Consider the following 19,545-nt stretch of genomic DNA (forward strand, 5'->3'; position numbering starts at 1 on the left):
AAACAAATCACTTATATGTAGCATTAAAAAACTACCCTGCAGTCAAGCCATTGAAGTTACTTGAAGGTGTTGTGACAGAGTCGAGTATTCAGGAGGGATTGAATGAGGAGTGTGTAGTGACTTTACCAACCAGATGAGGAAGGTATAATCAAGTGACACTAGAACTAGGAACAGGCCAAATTGCTAGTAAAATGAACAGATTGTGTTCCTTCAGTGTACTGGTGATTAAGAAAAAGGAAGGAAGACTGAAAAATGAGCTAATTTAGATGTCTTGATTCTGTGCAGTTGTGCTTCATTACAGGGAATGGAGCTTTTCAAGGATAACACATTTGGTGAAGAGTTTCTGCTGCAGTGCAGTAGTTTGAGTAGCTGAATGTGCTGATTACAGAGCCAGCCTTAGCATTTTTGGATGAATGTACAAAACACTTTTTAAGCCAACCTCTCTTTCCAAATATAGCCAATACCTCACCATTTTACCCGGCTATTCATATGACTAGCTTCAGGATTGATTAGCTAGGTGACTTCTTTTCAGAGCAACCTTGTATTTAGCTTCCTGAAGGGGGGAGATTTTTAAAAGCACAAGTGGCAGTTTGATGCCTAATTCTGGTTCAAAGTCAATGGGAGTTGGGTACCAAACTGCCATTTGTGCCTTTGAAAATCTCCCCTTAATTCTTTGTCTGCTTTCTTGCGTCAGGGAAAGTGGAAAGGGTCCATGTAAATTACCAACATCTAAAAATGTTTCAAGGCACAATTCTGCAGATAACCCAGTGGTCAGTATGCTGCTAGAACCTCTGGAAACTTTTGTGTGCATTCTGGTACATTATACAACAATAATATATGAACATTAATGAATCATCATAACCTTCACCTGTGAAGTAGTTAATAGAAAAATGTAGGCAGAAAAGTTTGACTTTGAGTTGGTGTAATAAGAGCAGGGAATGTAATGGATCCTCTACTCTGTCCTGTGTCCACAAACCAGGCCATGTCTCGTGGTATTAAAGTGACCTTCCTTGTGGTCATTGGTCACATTGCTACTTGCAGCTGAGCAGCCAAGCTGAGAAGTAAAAACCTGAAGCAGTCATAACACTGTCAGAGACAGTTTCCATCCCCCAAAACTGCAAATTTGATTGAGCTTTCCTCAAAAAATCAAAGGACCCATATGTGCTAGTGCAGGGGTGGACAAACTTTGTGGCCTGAGGACCAGATCTGGGTATAGAAATTGTATGGTGGGCCATGAATGCTCATGAAATTGGGGTTGGGGTGCAGGAGGGGGCTGAGGGCTCTGGCTGGGGGAGCGGACTCAATGGTGGGACCAGAAATGAGTAGTTCAGGGTGCGGGAGGGGGCTCCGGCTGGGGGTGCAGGCTCTGGGGTGGTGCTGGGGATGAGAGGTTTGGGCTGTAGGAGGGTGCCCCTGGGCTGAGACCAAGGGGGTCCGAGGGCGGGAAGGGGATCAGTGCTGGGACAGGGGGTTGGGGTGCAGGGGATAGCTCAGGGGTGCAGGCTTGGGGCGGCGTTTACCTCAAGTGGTTCCCGGAATCAGTGGCATGTCCCTCCTCTAGCTCCTACGCAGAGGCGCGGCCAGGCGGCTGTGCTGTGCGCTGCTCCGTCTGCAGGTGCCGCCCCTGCAGCTCCCATTGGCCGTGGTTCCCAGCCAATGGGAGCTTCAGGGGCGGCAGTTGGGGCGGGGACAGTGTGTGTAGTGGAGCCCCCTGGCTGCTTCTACGCGTAGGAGCCAGAGGGAGGACATGCCGCTGTTTCCAGAAGCCGAGCGCCGGAGCAGAGCAAGTCCCAGACCTCGCTCCCCAGTGGGAGCTCGAGGGCCGGATTAAAACAGCTGGCGGGCCGGATGCAGCCCATGGGCCGTAGTTTGCCCACCCCTGTGCTAGTGGCTTTCACAGTCCCACAGGTCAGATCTGACTAGCTATAAGAATGAGACAGAATAATTCATGATTTTTTAGAGATTTTCTAAATCTCACACAGTTTTGGTAACAATTTAATTATATCTATTTTTGAAACAGATATAATTAAATCAGTGCAAGCAACCCCCTAGTGTGGACGCAACGTAAAGGTGCTTGTATCAGAATAGCTTATTTTGATAAATGCGTGGTTTCTTAACTGATCTAACAGTTCAGTTTTTTGTAGACAACCCTAAGAAAAATCAGTGACAGCCTTTCAGCCCCAGGGTACCTTTACACTTTCAAGACTATCTTTGCAAGGAAGAGGACTAGAAACTTACTTTCTAAATATGAAAGTTGAAATTGCCGTTACAGACCTCTCTTGTTTCCGTGTTGGTACACATACTGTGTTAAAGCTAGAGTGGCCTCGCCATAAATAAATATCTACCTTGCTTTTGTTATAAGAGAGTATTTTCTGGGCAGTGTGCCTCTCAGGCACTCTAAATGATCTGTTGCGGTCAAATAACTCTGTTAATGTTGCTTTAACCATAGAACACAAACTGTGACCATGGTTAGTAACAACTAAAAAACAAGTCATTAGGACCCATATTATGCAACTATAGCCTCACTTTTACCATATTTGAAATATAATACAATTTATAATGTCAATTCCTGTGAGTGTTAATTCTCTCAATAAACTAATAAATATAGTAGTATGTGGCATGGCCCTGTCTATGCAGGTAAAAAATATGCCTTGCTTTTTAATTTTTCCAATCAAAATAGCTCAACTCAATTGGAACCTGCTCCCCTCCCTTAACTCCTGTGCAGACAGTTTAACATCTTTTGAGATAGTTTGAAGCTACCGCACAACCAGGAGTGATTCCACATAACAGTATTAACTCAAGCAATCCACCCTTGAGATTCTTCCCTTGTGTTAGCTATGGGAGTTAGCTCCTGCATCCACGCGAGCATTCTGTTTACTTCTGTGTGATGCCAAAGCTTTTGGGGACCCATCTCATTGTAGTGCTACATTAAACTGCACTGCTCCCTGAATGCTTTTGCAGTGTAATGAGGGAAAACATGTCTGCTCCTTCTGGGGATTCTGGTTGGAAGTGGTATGAACCTAGTAACTCAGTGAAGTAAACCAGTTCCATCTGGGCTCGCTCCAGATTTCTCTCTGGAGAAACATTCCTATGGGTGGCAAAGCATGTATCCAACTTGTGGGCCCTGCTAGTGTCACACCAAAGATCCACCGGTACCTTCATGTCAGCCTTTGGCCAGCTAGCAGCATACTGAGGCGGTCCTCTTGGGGTCATTCTTAACAAACAGAGCTCTGTGCTGCATATAGATGAGTAAAGTTGCTGATACTGGAAACTGTGCAAGTGGGGGAAAGAAGGCTGAGAAGGCCTATGTGCAATGGTAGGTGGTTTCTGATCATAAAACAGAGAGAGGTAGATGGCAAGAAAAGGGCATTGGGTGGGAGGTGTTGGGGGATTGTTGGAAGGCATTGGATGACTAGCGTTTTTTGCTTGTGTCATGGCATTACCCTGTATCCGGCTACAGATAAGACACGCTAGCAACTGTTGAGGGAATCTCACTGGAAATCTGTCCTACACCCCCCGTTACGTCCGTCAGCTTTTGTTATGTCACCACCACACATGAGTGATTGAGTTTTTGTATGTGGATGGGGTCAGGAACACTCAAGCTCTGCCTTGTGTTATCTTGCTAGTGGTCCTGTCTACATGGATCTTAAAGGGAGCGGGGGTCTCACTTGAGTTGAGCTAATTCCCTTTTTGGAGAGGGTTAGGGTGGAGATCTTGCTCTTGTAGTCAGTCAGGGCCACTGTTGAGGTGTGTTTCAACTGAGTTCCAGAGCTGATGGGTGGGTTTTTTTAAAATAGTTTTGATCTTCATTTGTGAACAATTTAATGGAGTGGAAGCTGGGGAGAGTTAGGGCTTCAGATATGGTGAAGGAATGTACTTGCATCTGCACGTTAGTATTTCCCCACCTACATGGAGCACCAAGAAGAATGTAAAAGTTCACTCTTTGGATGCCTGGAAAGACTGTAATATTCAAAGTATATGACTTCAGTCAGAATTCATGATGGGGCTGCAAATAAGTGTTCCATAAGAAACAGATCCAGTTATTTCCATGTCTTTATTTTTATTTGAGTTTTATCTGCAATCAGTACTCTACAATTGAAAGAATACACACCCAATACCTGAAGGATGGTTTTGTGGTTGACGTTATTGCACTGAGATACAGGTTCTATTTCTGGTTTTTTAGTAGATTTCCTTTGATACCTTGGGCAAATCACTCAATCTCTCTGTGCCTCACTATGGAGATACTTCCCTACCTTGCAGGGATGTTGGAGGTGCTCCGATACTACTGTAGTAACCATAGAAAAGCCTATAAATAGACTCATGGACTTTAAGGCCAGAAGGAATCATCATGATCATCTAGTCTGACCTCCTGCACATTGCAGGTTACAGAACCTCACCAACTCACTCCTGTAACAGACCCTAACTTCTGGTTGAGTTACTGAAGTCTTCAAATCTTGATTTAAAGAATTTGTGTTACAGAGAATCCGGCATTTACACTACAAATAAGTGATATACATTCTGAAGTCCCTTGAAGTGGTGCATGTATTTTCAGAGGGCGAATGCTTGACACTTCCTGAAAATAGGGCTCCTCTAAGGTGTCTCAATTTGGACATCCAAATGTAGAAGTATCCAAAATCACTGGTCACTGCTGAAAAATTTGACCTCTTTTACATCTGATTCATTAGATCATCCACCAATCTCCCTACCACTGCAGCATTGTTTCTTGTGGTCATGGGTGGTGGGTGGAGCCCCCATTTGGGGAGGCTAGTCCCGGCTCTGTCCCTTCCTCCCACCGACATCCAATCCCCTCCCACGGCCGGAGGAGCGTGTAGTGCAAGAAATTGCTATCTGTAGGAATTTGCTACTTCGGATAGCAGTTTTTTAGAGTAGCAATTTTTTACAATCCCTTACATATGCATAACTGCTACAGGTAGCAGATTCCTACAGATAGCAGTTTCTCACACTACAGGCATAATAAATCAAAAACTTCGCCACAAAACCCTGCAACCAGGGGTCCGCTGGCTGTGGCAGCGCCTATTATACCCACCGCCCATGCCTGTGGTCCAGGTCTCGAAGGTGCAAGCTTAAAGAGTGACATGGTCAAGGTGCAAAGACAAAAATGGGAAGAGAGAGGTGCTTAGGAGAGGTATAAGCAATAGGAAGGAATTAGGAGGAAAATGAGTGGCATTGGGACATCTGAGACAAAACATTCAAGCTTTTTCCCCTGTTAGAAGCCAAAGTTGGAATGTGTTTTTGTTTTCTAACTCAGCTAAGCAGAAAGTTAAATAAGAAGCCAGCCTAATAGAGCACCTAGTTTCACATTGCAAAATACACTATTTTCAGAGAATTGAGTGCAACATGAACAGGACTCTGACAGTATAATAGATCTGACTCGAATAGAAAATAGGTTCACTTTGTACGTTAGTGTGTGTTGCTTTTGGTGCGTAAGTAGGATTAAGTCATGTTGGAAGAATGAGGGTTTTCTTTTTACTCCTTTGTTTTATTTTGTTCTTTGTGCTTCATGTTGAGAGAAGGTAAAAGTTAGAGACAAATTTATACAATGTGTTCAACTAAAACATTAGAGACCTTTGGGTTTATCAGTCTGTTGAAACTTCAAGGTTTCTGTAGTGCTCAGGCACTTTATGAGCTGCAGCATGAATTATAGCTACAGCTGTAGTCCATATTTTTAGTATTTGCTAGCAATAACTTATTAAAACATTGACTTACTGTAGCAAGTTGAGATTTTAATATTTAATACATTTTCAGGATCTTGGCTTGCTTAATTTCCTTTTTTTTTCTTTACCTCTGTAATTGAACAATAGACCAAGGAATATATTTTGAACTCCTCAGCTCCCAGCAAGGACAGACTGAAAGCAGATTTGCAGTACTTAAACTTGTGAAATATTGACTTTGCTCTTCATTGCAGCTCTCAGGGCACAGACTCTGGTTGATACATTTCATCGTGGTCTCCTGAGATGTATGTGCTTCCATGCAAAGGTTTTGGAAGCATTTTGACTTGTTTTGTAAAAAAATCAATAGGGCAAAAAAGCAGCACTGTTTGATATCTTTCCCACATGTAGAAAAGGTTTTGAAGTGCCTGAAGTGGAAATACATTTCTTTTCACTGGAGAGCCACTGCAACAAACCAAATTGGTCAAAGGCAGCACAGGGAAGGATTTTAGTTTGCAGTTCTGAAGCAGAATTTAAAGATTGACTGGCCAGGTAATCAGTGCATGTTTAAAGTTCCTAGTGGAAACAAAATAGTAAATATCAGAGGAGTAGCCGTGTTAGTCTGGATCTGTAAAAAGCAACAGAGAGTCCTGTGGCACCTTTAAGGACATGTGTGGCATGTGTCTGACGAAGTGGGTATTCACCCATGAAAACTTATGCTCCAATACATCTGTTAGTCTTAAAGGTGCCACAGGACTCTGTTGCTTAAAATAGTAAATATTACTATTAATTTGAAATAGGACTTCATGATGTAATATAGATCCATCCTGGAAAACGGTTGACTCGCCTCTTGCTTGCTGTGTGACTTTGGTCAAGTCATAAACCTTGGTGTCTCAGGACTGTGCTTCAATTTATCCATCCATAAAATGAGAATACCTGTGGAGTGAGAGTAATCTCTCTTTAGTTAAAATGGTAACCAGCTTTACATTTTAAGACCAGATTTTTTTTACCGTTCCCCTAAATTGGCTAGACTCCAACAAATTGTCCTCATATCTTATGTGCACTTCTCTGCCCAAAGGGCTTTTTTTTTTTTTTTTTTTTTAATTTGGTGGTGACCAGACATAATCTTGAAATGAAAACAGTATGAGAAATCAGAAGGATTTCACTATTAGGACATACTTCAGACTACAATATTTTGTTAGCCATCAGACCATGCAGAGCAATTTTAGGGTATGCATGTTGACCTGAGGGAGCTGGCTAGGAAAGGGAGAGAGAATTAGCTTCCTTCCAGGGGTATGAGGTGTATTTAGTGTTTGCAAAAGTGCATCCAGCAGGCTCGCCGACAGAAATTCCGGGCCCCGGTCCACGGGGCCCACCCCAAAGTGCGGGGCCCTGCAGCCCGCCCAGGCAATTTAAAAGGGCCTGTGGCTCCCGGCAGCCACCACTACCATGGCAGCAGCAGCGTCTTGGGGCTACCGGGCCCTTTTAAATTGCCTGGGCCCCTGGTAAATTGCCCCCTTTGCGTCCCCCCTCATCCTCCGGTCAGCGGGCCTGGCATCCAGATCCTTGGATGAAATCTCTATAAGTGCAAAGTAATATGATGTTATCTAGGCTTAAGCTGATTATGTTCAAGAGGGAAAATATATGATTTTTGAAGCATCATTCTGAATATTCTCATAAAATATAATTGAGTTGAATTTGCTTGATATAGTACCTGTATAGGCCACATATTACAGCGCTTTTTGATTGGAACTATGATGTGAACCTTTTTATATATATATTTTCTAAGTTGGATGCTTAGTTTCTTTCCTTTCAGAAGACTAGGTGGAATTTTGAATTTATCTTGTCCCAGAGAATGCATGTTTTTCCAACTCCATGCAAAGGTGTTCACCCAGGATAGAGCTGTAGCTAGAGGAAAAATTCAGTCTGAAAATACATGTTGTCATTTTGAAGTTAATTGCTTAGGAACTCAATCTTGCAAGAAAAAACACTTTTAATGTTTACCTTCCCCTGTCTGTAATGTTCACCTTTTTATGTTTGGGAAAAAATGTGAAATTATTAAGTAAGCAATTTAATATGAACAAGAAAAGAGAAATATAATACAGTAAATTAGAACTATTTTGTTTTAATAAACTAGAAATATATCCAGAGTTTAAAAAAAAAAAAAATAGAAAATAACTTGAAACTAAGGCTGTCAAGTGATTAAAAAAATTAATCGTGATTAATTGTAAAATTAATCGCACTTTTAAACAATAATAGAATACCATTTATTTAAATATTTTTGGATGTTTTATACATTTTCAAATATATTCATTTCAGTTACAACACAGAATACAAAGTGTACAGTGTTCACTTTATATTTATTTTTGATTACAAATATTTGCACTGTAAAAAAACAAAAGTAGTATTTTTCAATTCACCTAATACAAGTACTGTAGTGCAATCTCTTTATCATGAAAGTTGAACCTACAAATGTAGAATTATGTAGAGAAAATAACTGCATTCAAAAATAGAACAATGTAAAACTTTAGAGACTGCAAGTCCACTCAGTCCTACTTCTTGTTCAGCCAGTCGCTCAGACAAACATGTCTTTGCAGGAGATAGTGCTGCCCACTTCTTGTCACCTGAAAGTGAGAACAGGTGTTTGCATGGCATTGTTGTAGCCAGCGTCGCAAGATATTTGCGTGCCAGATGTGGCAAAGATTCATATGTCCCTTCATGCTTCAACCACCATTCCAGGGGACGCATGCCCATGCTGATGATGGGTTCTGCTCAATAACAATCCAAAGCAGTGTGGACCAACGCATGTTCATTTTCATCATCTGAGTCAGATGCCAGAGCAGAAGGTTGATTTTCTTTTTTGGTGGTTCGGATTCTGTATTTTCCTTGTCGGAGTGCTGCTCTTATAAGACTTCTGAAAGCATGCTCCACACCTCATCCTTTTCAGATTTTGGAAGGCACTTCAGATTCTTAAACCTTGGGTCGAGTGCTATACCTATCTTTAAAAATCTCATATTGGTACCTTCTTTGCGTTTTGTCAAATCTGCAGTGAAAGTGTTCTTAAAACAAACATGTGCTGGATCATCATCTGAGACTGCTATAACATGAAATATATGGCAGAATGTGGGTAAAACAGAGCAGGGGACATACAAATCTCCCCCAAGATGTTCAGTCACAAATTTAATTAATGCATTATTTTTTTTACTAGCGTCATCAGCATGGAAGCATCTCCTCTGGAATGGTGGCCAAAGCATGAAGGGGCATATGAATGTTTAGCATATCTGGCATGTAAATACCTTGCAGTGCCAGCTACAGAAGTGCCATGCAAATGCCTGTTCTCACTTTCTGGTGACATTGTAAATAAGAAGAGGGCAGCATTATCTCCTGTAAATGTAAACAAATGTGTTTGTCTTAGCGATTGGCCGAACAAGAAGTAGGACTGAATGGACTTGTAGGCTCTGAAGTTTTACATTGTTTTGTTTTTGAGTGCAGTTATGTAACACAAAAAAATCTACATTTGTAAATTGCACTTTCATGACAAAGAGATGGCACTAGGATACTTGCATGTGGTGATTCGTTTATAAGCCGACCCCCCCCCCCAAGATGGATAAGTAAAAATGGAAAATTTTTATGACCTGTTCGTAAGCCGACCCTATAATTCAGGGGTCAGCAAACTTTGGCTCCCGGGCCATCAGGATAAGCCGCTGGCAGGCCAAGATGGTTTGTTTACCTCGAGCGTCTGCAGGCACGGAGGTAAACCTAAGTAAATAAAGTGTCCCGGCGCGCCAGCTGCTTACCCTGATGGGCCGGGACAACAACTGGTGGGGGAAATTTTTAGCGGGGGAGAAGCTGGGAGTCAGGGGAGTAACCCCTGTGACCACCCGCCACATGACCCCACCCCTAGCCTGGGACCCCCACACTCTCTCCATCCCATCCCTTCCCACCTTATCTGAGGAGGGCCAGGGGAGGATGGCTCTGGCCTGGCTGGAGCTGCTCTGGCAGGCTGGGCAGCGCGGCTGCAGCCTGCTCCGGCAGGCCAGATTGGGCAGCGTGGCTGCAGCGCGTTCCAGAGAGCTGGGCCAGGCGGCACGGCCACAGCCTGCTCTGGGGGCTGGGGCCGGAGCTGCAGCTGCTTTAGAGGCTGGGGGGAGAGCAGCGTGGCCAGAAGTGGAGAGACTCTGGCCCCGCCTCTTCCCTTCTGTCTCTGCTGGCTGTGCTGCCTCTCCTTGCTCCCTCTGTTGGGGTAAAGGGCCGTGTTCCACCTCTCGCTCTCTATACCTGATCATAAGCCGACCCCCTTCTCTGGTGCTTCTCTTTTTTACTAAAAAAAATTCGGCTTATGAACGAGTATACACGTATTTCTTTTGTTTATCATTTTTACAGTGCAAATATTTGTAATCAAAAATAATATACACTTTGATTTCAATTACAACACAGAATACAATATATATGAAAATGTAGAAAAACATCCAAAATATTTAATACATTTCAATTGGTATTCTATTGTTTAAAAGTGTGATTAAAACTGCAATTAATTGCGATTAATTTTTTTGAGTTGAGTTAACTACGATTAATCGACAGCCCTACTTGAAACCTTGAAGCGCCTGTCTATGCTACTGTCTTATGTCGGTATAACCACGAGCAATGCAGCTATACAGACTGAACTCCCGGTGTAGATAGTGCTTCTCTATCAGCATAGCTACCCCTCTCGGGGAGGTGGAGTACTTATTCCAGTGGGAGAAACTCTCCTGTCGTCATACACAGCACTACAGTGGTGCAGCTTGCACCACTGTAAGCGTAGACAAATTCTAACTCACAAGAGGTTAATACTGACTGTACTGTCCTATAGCATGTGAGCCTGTTCTTAGCAGTTGTAACTTGTCTTTGTACATATTGACTTGCTTCGGGACTATTTTACTATGTTATTGGTTCATGTTCTTTGGGGGAGGGAAAATGCCCTAAAAAAAAAAAGGCACTTAAAACAGAAACTTGATTTTTAAATCATACCCAATAGTTCTTCCTAATTCAGTTTAAAACCAAACTTGCTGTATTTTGGATGGTAGATAAAGATTCTTCCCTTAGAGAGAAGGAATTAAAAAGTTGCCAATAAAACTGTATAGGGGAATGGAGAGGGTGCTGAGCAGGTGAATTAAAGGAAAGAACCACCAGCATAAGCGGAAAGGAAGCATCTGAGCCTTGTGAGAGAAGCTAGAACATTTTATTTTAGTTATTTTGCTTTTTCTTTCTTTGGTTAGGTCTTATTACTGCTAAGAATTACTAACTATTTGGATCCAGAGTAGCAGCCGTGTTAGTCTGTATCCGCAAAAAGAACAGGAGTACTTGTGGCACCTTAGAGACTAACAAATTTATTAGAGCATAAGCTTTTGTGGACTACAGCCCAAGAAGAAGTGGGCTCTAATAAATAAATGCTCTAATAAATTTGTTAGTCTCTAAGGTGCCACAAGTACTCCTGTTCTTTTAACTATTTGGAGGCATCTAGACAATCAAAAAAGAGGGTGGTGCCAGTCCTAAGGACAATGAAAGGGCAGACAGACAAGTAGACAGAGATTAGGAGGAGTCGGGAAACATACATTTTACTTACACATGGCAATAAAGTTCACTGTAGACTGCATGACTGAGGTGGGTCTTAAAGGGGGATTTAATGTGGAGAGGATGAAGACCTTGCAAACGAGCACAGGAATGCCCTGCCTGTGCAAGAGGAAAACGCATGGCTGTGTCTGTGCAAAGCTGACAGACGGTGGAAATTAGGAAAGTTGGCAGAGTAGGGAGAGAGGAGACCATGCAAAATGAGACCTGCTCAGGTAGGTAGGTAGGGGCAGAGTTATGCAGAGCTTTGGAGATGGTGATGACAAACTTGAATTTGATGTAGTAGCAAGTGGAGAGCCAAGGAAGGGATTCAGAGAGGGGCGTAACATGATCAAAATCAGAAGCAAGGAAAATTTCCAGTGCAGTATTTTGTCTGGACTGAAAGAGTTGGTTTAGGGAAGCCAGAGAAGAGGATGTTACATTAGTTAAGACAAGATATAATGAGGGCCTGAACAAGAGATTTAGCTGTAGGGATAGAAATAAATGGAGAGATCTTAGAGATATTGAGGGGGAAGAAGTGATGAGACTTTTAGATATGAGCTGAATGTGTCAGGCAGGGGAGAGGAAGTCAAAAATAGCTTGTAAATTACATGCCTGCGTGATGGGGAGGATGATGGTAGTGTTGAAAGTGATAGAGAAGTGTGGCGCTCTAGAAAGTAGATTGGATTGACTAATGCAAAAAATTGTATAGGGACTTTTGTAAAGGGCTCTGCAATTATTTAAACTTCCCTCTGTATCTGCCAATTGAAGGGTTTTATTCATTTAAGCTTTTCTGAAATCTCTGTAGGCAGTAAATAAGCTGTTTGGGTGTGTGTACAACCTAAGAAAGTAGGTGCTCATGGCAACATGTTTAATTGTTAAATTATGATCTAATTAAATATATGGATTAATGCTTGTGAAGAGCAGCATGCTTATTTGGCTAGAGCAGGGAGCTGGGGCTCCTGGCTGTTTGTAGCCCTGTCACTGACTTTTGAGACTGTGGGAATCTAGAGGAGAAGTTTAATGAGTGTTTACCTCACAGAGTTATGGAGGCTCCGTTAACATTTGTAACATGCTTTGATCTTTAAAACACAATATAGATATATTTAACCTTTTCTGTCTTTCTTTTTTCCTAGTTACGATTACCTCAACTGGAGAAAAAGGTAGGAAACGTGTATTACTCATCCTCCATAAATAAATTGAAAGTTTTATAAATAGGAAAGTTGCCTACTTCTTGTCTCCTTAATATAAATGTACAGTGTGTTTCTGATGTATAATTTACACCTACTTAACAATGCAATTTTGTATGATTTTATGTAACTCTCTAGAGAGAGTGAGCAGATGGGTACATAGAGGGAAAACATAGGGAGGCTGGATCTATCAAGCTTTTAGTGCCACAAGCTTAGGATGATCATATTACCTGTGAGCAATGGAAGCATGACTTAATTATGCAGATCTTTCAAAACAAGTGGTTGGTTTGGGGGCGGGGGGGAATCAGACCCACATCATGTTTTCTGTATAACACTTAATGTGTGTTATGTGGGTCTCTTTTATCTCTCTGGTTTTCCCCCTTGTTTTTAAAGTGTATTAATTGTTGTGGTAACCATACTATTGATAGTGCTATGGCTATGTCCATTGCAGAATAAAATCAGTCATATGACAGGTTTCAGAGTAGCAGCCGTGTTAGTCTGTATCCGCATCAGTCATATGGTTATTGAAATTCTGGAGTTATCATAGTGATGGTTCTGACCACATTTGTTGTGTATATGTTTTGTATTACACTGAAATAACTAGAAAAAACTATGTTGAGAAAACATTATTAAGGTTGCAAAGTTAGGAGATGCCAGAATTAAACTTGCCCGTGCAGCCTTAATTCAGCCCCCTTATTTGCATACATTACAATACAGTCTTTAGTTACATGATTACGTGCTATTTTTTTCTATGAGACCCCTGTCTCATTCATTTCATAGGATGGAGCTACTCTGGGGCTCAATCAGGGTTGGGTAGGGAAGCAGACTTGTTTGTAGGACTCCTGCCTCATTTGTTGCAGAAATTAAAAAGTGGGTAGTGAATGAGGTAGGGGAGTATGGTCTCACGGTTAAAGCAGCTGAATGCTGCCTTGGGTAATTAGATTTTATCCCTGCTTCTGCCACGGAGTTCCTATGAGATGTTGGACAAGACACTTCAACCAAACTTTTCACAGGTGGTCACTAATCGTGTGGTCCTCATTTTCTGGGAGCCTAACTTGAGACCCTGCAATCTGATATGCAGAGGAGCTGAGCGCACTCAGCTGCTACTGAGGTCAATAGGGGCTGTGCTTTGAACATATAAAATCCTGTATAATGCCAAGCACTGTAAAATACCAGGTTCTAGGCATTTCAATTGGACATACAAAATTAATGAATCCTTTTTACCTCTAGTCCTTCTATGCCTTGGTTTACCATCTGTAAAATGGGGATGATAATACCTCCTCACCTCACAGGGCCATTGTGCAAATACCTTTGTGAAGTACTCTGATACTGTAGTGATTAGCATAATAGAAAAGCCCAGGAGGAAACTATTAATTCTGAAGAATGAAGAGCTGAATAGAATCTAATGTAGTTTGTACCTATAGGCCCAGGAAATCTAGATATTTAAGACCTGATCCTCAGATCACTGAGGATCCTTTTCCTATAGTTGAACATATTTTTACAGGTTATACCAAAAAAAAAAAAAAAAAGCACCAGTAGAGGGGAAACCTTACTTGTTTTTAATATCCCTACTTTTTTTTTTTTAAAGAAATACAGAACGAGTCTGACTTGCAGGAAAAATTCACATTTAGGTGTTGATATGAAATAGAAAATCTCCTTTACTTTAATTTTATAGCTCTTGTAGTCAGGTGGTGGTGGTGGTGGTTTGTTGCATCAGTAGAAAAATAAACCCTCTAGAAGCCAAGGTGGTATCAATAGATTCCTGTGATTTTTAAACCACGAGCCCATATCCTTGCAGATAAATTTCTGCCTCACATTTCAAGTGTATTATGTTTAAATCCTATTACAGCAGTCCTTAATTATAATTTTCTATTTAATTTAACAATATGTACATAGAACTACGTGACTGATCTATCTCTTGTTTGATATGTGTATTTTCTCCCCTAATTTGGCTTATTTTAAACATGTGAATTGTTTTGAATCTGGTATACAACCACATAAAAACCAGTAGACCCTAAGCCTATACACATGCAAGACTCTAATGGTAACCACACGAGGAAATCTAGAGTGGTGTGGTGTCATGAGTGTCTCTGGGTGTGCATGTCTAATCCAGTTTCCCAAAGTTGCTTTCTCTATCTGAAGATTATCACAAGAGTTTAAGAAAATGTTTTTTTTATTAATCAGATACAAATTGGGCCTCTGTTCTCCCACATGTTTTGATTCTATAAGACAGGTTGTTAGAAAACATACTAAATGTAAGTGGTAAGTGCATTTTTGTTTTGTTTGGTGCAGTGGGAATTCTGTAGGGTTTTCTGTAGACTTCATTCTGTCAGTCTTGAACCTCTCATCAGTGTAACCCTTCCTTCAGCTGAAGAAGATTTGATATAGATCCCTCAAAAGCCCAGCACTACTGAGTGATGCAAGACCTTCTCTTCTTCTAAGCATTCAGCTACTTCCTGTGCAGTACTGCCAGCACCTGTTTAATTAATGAACAAAGTCTGAGCAGGGGCCCTGAATACATTCCCCTTCCACTTGTCAGTTCAGTGTCACTAGACCACTTAGTCTGCCAACTTACATTTGTTCAGTGAAGACAGCAGAAGTAACTCTGCCAATCCCTTTAGTTGACTGCAGTTAAAATGCTGTTAAATTTACAGATTTTTCTTACACTTCAAACAAAGTTAGACTTTATGGTTATGATCTCCGATTATGTTAGAACTGTGAAATGACTTTCCCTGCTAGTTGGTGCTGGGGTTATTTTATTTTATTTGTTCTTTCCTTTCCTTCATCTGGTTTGTACTTATAAGAAAATAAGCAGATCTTAATAGGAAACCAGCTAATGCATATTTATACTTGGAGCCAGCACAAGGATCTTTGAAGGGTTGCCCTCAATGAGTCCTGCTGCTACTGCCTTTGCAGGTTGAGTGGAGTCTAGAAGGGAAGTTGCTGAATCTGGGGTCTTCCACCCCACCCCATCTTTACCCCAAGAGGCGCCTGCATGCAGAATCCCTTTCCCAACAGCAGCAGTAACGACAGCACGTGAGTGAGGCAGGATAGAGAGGCAGGGGCCTGTTCAGCATTGGGCCAACCTCCAAAGGACAGGACCCTGATCCCAGGGACTTCCTCCTGCATGGCGTACAGTAGCAGCTGGACCTGTCTGGGCAGGACACTCAAGACTCCTGTTCCTCTTGAAGAGTATAGCTGTAGAGGGCTGACCTTCAGCTTCCAGTCCTGTATGACATAGAAATCATAGACTTGTAGGGCTGGCAAGGACCTCAAGAGGTAATCTAGCTCAGCCCCCTGCACTGAGAAAGGATTAGGTAAACCTAGACCATCCTTGACAGCTGCTTGTCTAGCCTGTTCTTAAAAACCTCCCCGTGATGGGGATTCCACAACCTCCCTAGGTAACCTGTACCAGTGCTTACCTATCCTTATAGTTAAAACATTTTTCCTAATATCTAACCTAAATCTCCCTTGCTGCAGATTAAGGCCATTACTTCTTGTCATACCTTCAGTGGACATGGAGAACAACTGACCACCGTCCTCTTTATAACAGCCCTTAACATATTTGAAGACTCTTATCAGGTCCTGTTTCCTCTCCCCAAACCTCTCCCTCTCCTCCCTCTCCCCATCTTCTTCTCTGGAATAAACTAGTCCAGTTCTTTCAACCTCTTCTCATAAATCAGGTTTTCTAAACCTATCATCATTTTTTGTTGCTCTCCTCTGGAGACTCTGCAATTTGTCTGTATCTTTCTTAAAGTGTGGTGCCAAAAACTGGACACAGTACTCCAGCTGAGACCTCACCAGTGCCGAATAGAGTGGAACAGTTACCTCCCATGTCTTACCCAAGACACGCCTGTTACTACAGCCCAGAATGATGTTTGCCTTTTTATATAACAGCACTGCACTGATGACTCATATTCAGTTTGTGAGTCACTATACCCTCTCACTCCGATCCTTCGTTGCTGCCTAGCCAGTTATTCTCCATTTTGTATTTGTAAATTTGATTTTTCCTTTTTAGGTGTACTACTTTGCACTTGTCTTTATTGAATTTCATCTTGTTGATTTTAGATGTTCTCCGATTTATAAAGACCGTTTTGAATTCTAATCCTGTCCTCCAAAATGCTTATAACCCCTCCCAGCTTGGTGTTGTCTTCCTGATTTCATCACTTTTGCAAGAAGTCTAGACCGCTTTCTCTTTCTGCTAAGTATTGCTAGCACAGCCACAAATGTATGCCTTTATTGCCACTACCTACTGTCTGTACTACCATCTGTGGTTGCTTATTTGCATTGCAGTAGCACCTAGCCCCAATAAGGGCTTAGGGCCTGTGTGTGTGCGCTAGAGAGGCCTCCGACCCTCAAAGAATTTGCATTTTAAGTGTAATCTTCTATGTTTTAGTTAACTCCCTACTGCTAAGACAGTTTAGTTGTGCCTTGCCCTCGTGCATCCATCACTTCCTCTTTCTGGTTCTAACTATTCCATTCTTCTCACCCCGTTGCACTGATTTACCCAGCCACCTCCATTGTAATCTTAAATTTACTTTTGTCCTCCTTCCCCAACCCACCTTACTGTTTTTATCATGCCTCCTATTATGTCTAAACTTAGACATGAAGCTTTTTAGAGAAGACCCCATCTTATTTGTTCTGTATAGTGCTAGTACCCTGGGACATTTCATAAAGAAATAAGCATTCATGTCATATGGAGGCAGTTTTTAGGGCTCTGCATACGAATATAAAGTTATTTTTGCTGACTGCTATGTCACTTGAGTCCCGCTAGCTCTATTCCATGAGTGTTAAAATCATTCTAATCTCTCTCTAAAGCTATGTCTACACTACACAGCTTTTAGCGACACGGCTGTGCCGCTACAGCTGTGCCATTAAAAGGCGCTTAGTGTAGCCGCTGTTTGTTGGCAGGAGAGCGCTCTCCTGCTGACAAAAAACTTCCACCCCCAACAATCAGCAGTAGCTTTGTCAGCGGGAGTGGCACTGTTCACACTGGCCCTTTTCCTCGACAAAACTTTTGTCTTTCGGGGTGTGTGGTTTTTTTTAAACACCTCTGAACGACAAAAGTTTTGTCGTTCATTTGCCAACATAGACAAAGCCTAAGGCAAGGGAGGTAGGGGCAGTGGCAGAAGTTCCCTATTAGGAAAAACCCTAGGAACAGCTAAGTGCATGAGGAAGCTTAAGTTAAGGTTCATGTTGTGCACAACAACATACCCTCTCTCCCCCTTTGGGAGTTAAGTGTGGTCCTATCCAGTGTGTGTGTGTGTGTGCATTGTTTGGAGCAGGTGGAAGTGCCGCAAGCTTACTGTCTACTTCATGCCATCCTTGAAACATTAAATATAGCTTCTTTAAATGTTTATTTCTCTATCAGCATAGCAAGTAGGTCAAGCTTCCCCCTTCTTGGAAGGGAAGATGACATAAATGTTTGATGTTACTTCCTCATTTTAAGAAGTTTGCTGCCTGACGCCATACAGCTGTTTAATCTCAAAAGTAGGTGGGAGTAGCTGTTCATAGTGGCTAGTTTTAAGACTCTTGCATAGTAAGGTATGAATATAGTAAATGGAATGCCTGTGGGAGTGACAATTTCAGGATTTAGGTGGCATTGACACGCCTGCTAATTGTGTTCCAGTATCTTCCAACGCTGTTTAGATTGGAAATGTGCCTCTTGGGAGATGGAATAGGATTTAGGCTGGTGAAGAGCAATGAAGCCAAATAACTGTCTCTTTCCTCATGGCTGCAGTTTTGCTGCTGTTAACATTACTTCAGCCTAATTTCATCTGCTGGGGAAGGGAATTCAATGGGAGACTGACAAGCTGGACCACTCCTTGGTTTCTCTGTCTCTTAGCTTAATTTGGGTTAAAGTAGTTCGTGTATCTTCTTAGAAAGGAGTGTACGTGGTGCTCAAAATCAGTTAGAGGATATCTTGCCTTGATGCTGCTTGAGTCACAGCAGCTTGATGATTCAGTACTTTGATTTCTTTGACTAGATGGATATGCTGGAACAACTTAGGCTACAGTCTTGAGTTAGCTTACTTGCTTTGCTCATATAGGTCCTTAAGGTTGGTCTTTCTCCCTGTTTGTAAAAGCCTTTTGGAGTCTTTCTGCATCATACCAACAGTCAGTGGTTCCTGTTTACTTCTGGTACGAGGCGTAGGTCATGTGCTGCACTGGAGAAGCATTGCTAACTGTCCCCAGGTCCACACGTCAAGTTTGTTGCTCGCCTGATTTCTAATGGCTTCTTCAATTTCTAGGGACAGTTTTTGTCAGGAAGGAAGGTCCAGTCATTTTTCTTCCATTATCCAGTAAGGGTGTCTGACCAGTTTGCATTGTATAAGCTCTACATTCATCTTCAGGTATTCTTACATCCTCAGTGACGTTGCCTGTGTAGATCTCCATTCTTAAAACATATGACATGCAGACCTAAGAACTGTTAAAGTTAGCCTAGCAAGAAGCTGAATGTATCAGTGCATTCTCCTTATGGTATAAACATGTCAGCAGTTTAAAGGGAGACCCCTCTTTTCCTGTTTCGTTGTATTCTCAGCTCCCACCTCGGGCCAGATCCTGAATCGCCTCACTCTAATCCAGTGGTCTCCAAATTTTTATGTCATGCCCCCCCTTACCCATAATGGACTCTATCTGTGCCCCACTGGGGGCTGGGGCCAGAGCTGGGGGCAGAGTGGGGCTCGGTGGTGCTTCGTCCCAGCCCCCCCGTGGGGGCTGGCTGTGCTGCGCACTCCTCCCAAATATTCCTTCGCCCCACAGTTTTGGGACCACTGTTCTAATCAGATGCTGTTATCTTACTGCTGTTAGCTGTGTTAATTTAGTGTTATTCATTGGTATTGCATTTAAAATAGCACAGTACTAAATTTTGACATCTAATCAGTGGCCAATTATTTTCCATTTCCACAAGATGCCACACATCAGCATACAATGAATTCTGTCTTCATCTATCTAGAACAGTGATCGCCAACCTTTTTATGCCCAAGATCACTTTGTATTTAAGGGCAACCCAGGCTCTGCCCCGCCCCTTCTGCAAAGCCCTGCCCCACTCACTCCATTCCTCCTCTCTCCGTCACTCACTCTCCCTGACCCTCACTCACT

At 42.2% G+C, this 19,545-nt stretch overlaps 1 protein-coding gene across 5 annotated transcripts in view; it reads left to right on the plus strand.

Moving 5' to 3' along the window:
• The window catches only part of ZDHHC20 (zinc finger DHHC-type palmitoyltransferase 20), a 78,553-nt gene that overhangs the window by 20,619 nt on the left and 38,389 nt on the right, over positions 1-19,545 (plus strand). For all 5 annotated transcript variants that reach the window (XR_006172765.2, XR_010601027.1, XM_005304373.4 and 2 more), the window contains exon 2: positions 12,392-12,418. Coding sequence is in view for 2 of the 5 variants with exons in the window: in XM_005304373.4 (XP_005304430.1) it covers positions 12,392-12,418 (27 nt within the window). In the remaining 3 variants the exon portion in view is untranslated. The remainder of the gene's footprint in view (positions 1-12,391; positions 12,419-19,545) is intronic.

Source organism: Chrysemys picta, chromosome 1, assembly GCF_011386835.1.
Source record: "Chrysemys picta bellii isolate R12L10 chromosome 1, ASM1138683v2, whole genome shotgun sequence".
Lineage (NCBI taxonomy): Eukaryota > Metazoa > Chordata > Testudines > Emydidae > Chrysemys > Chrysemys picta.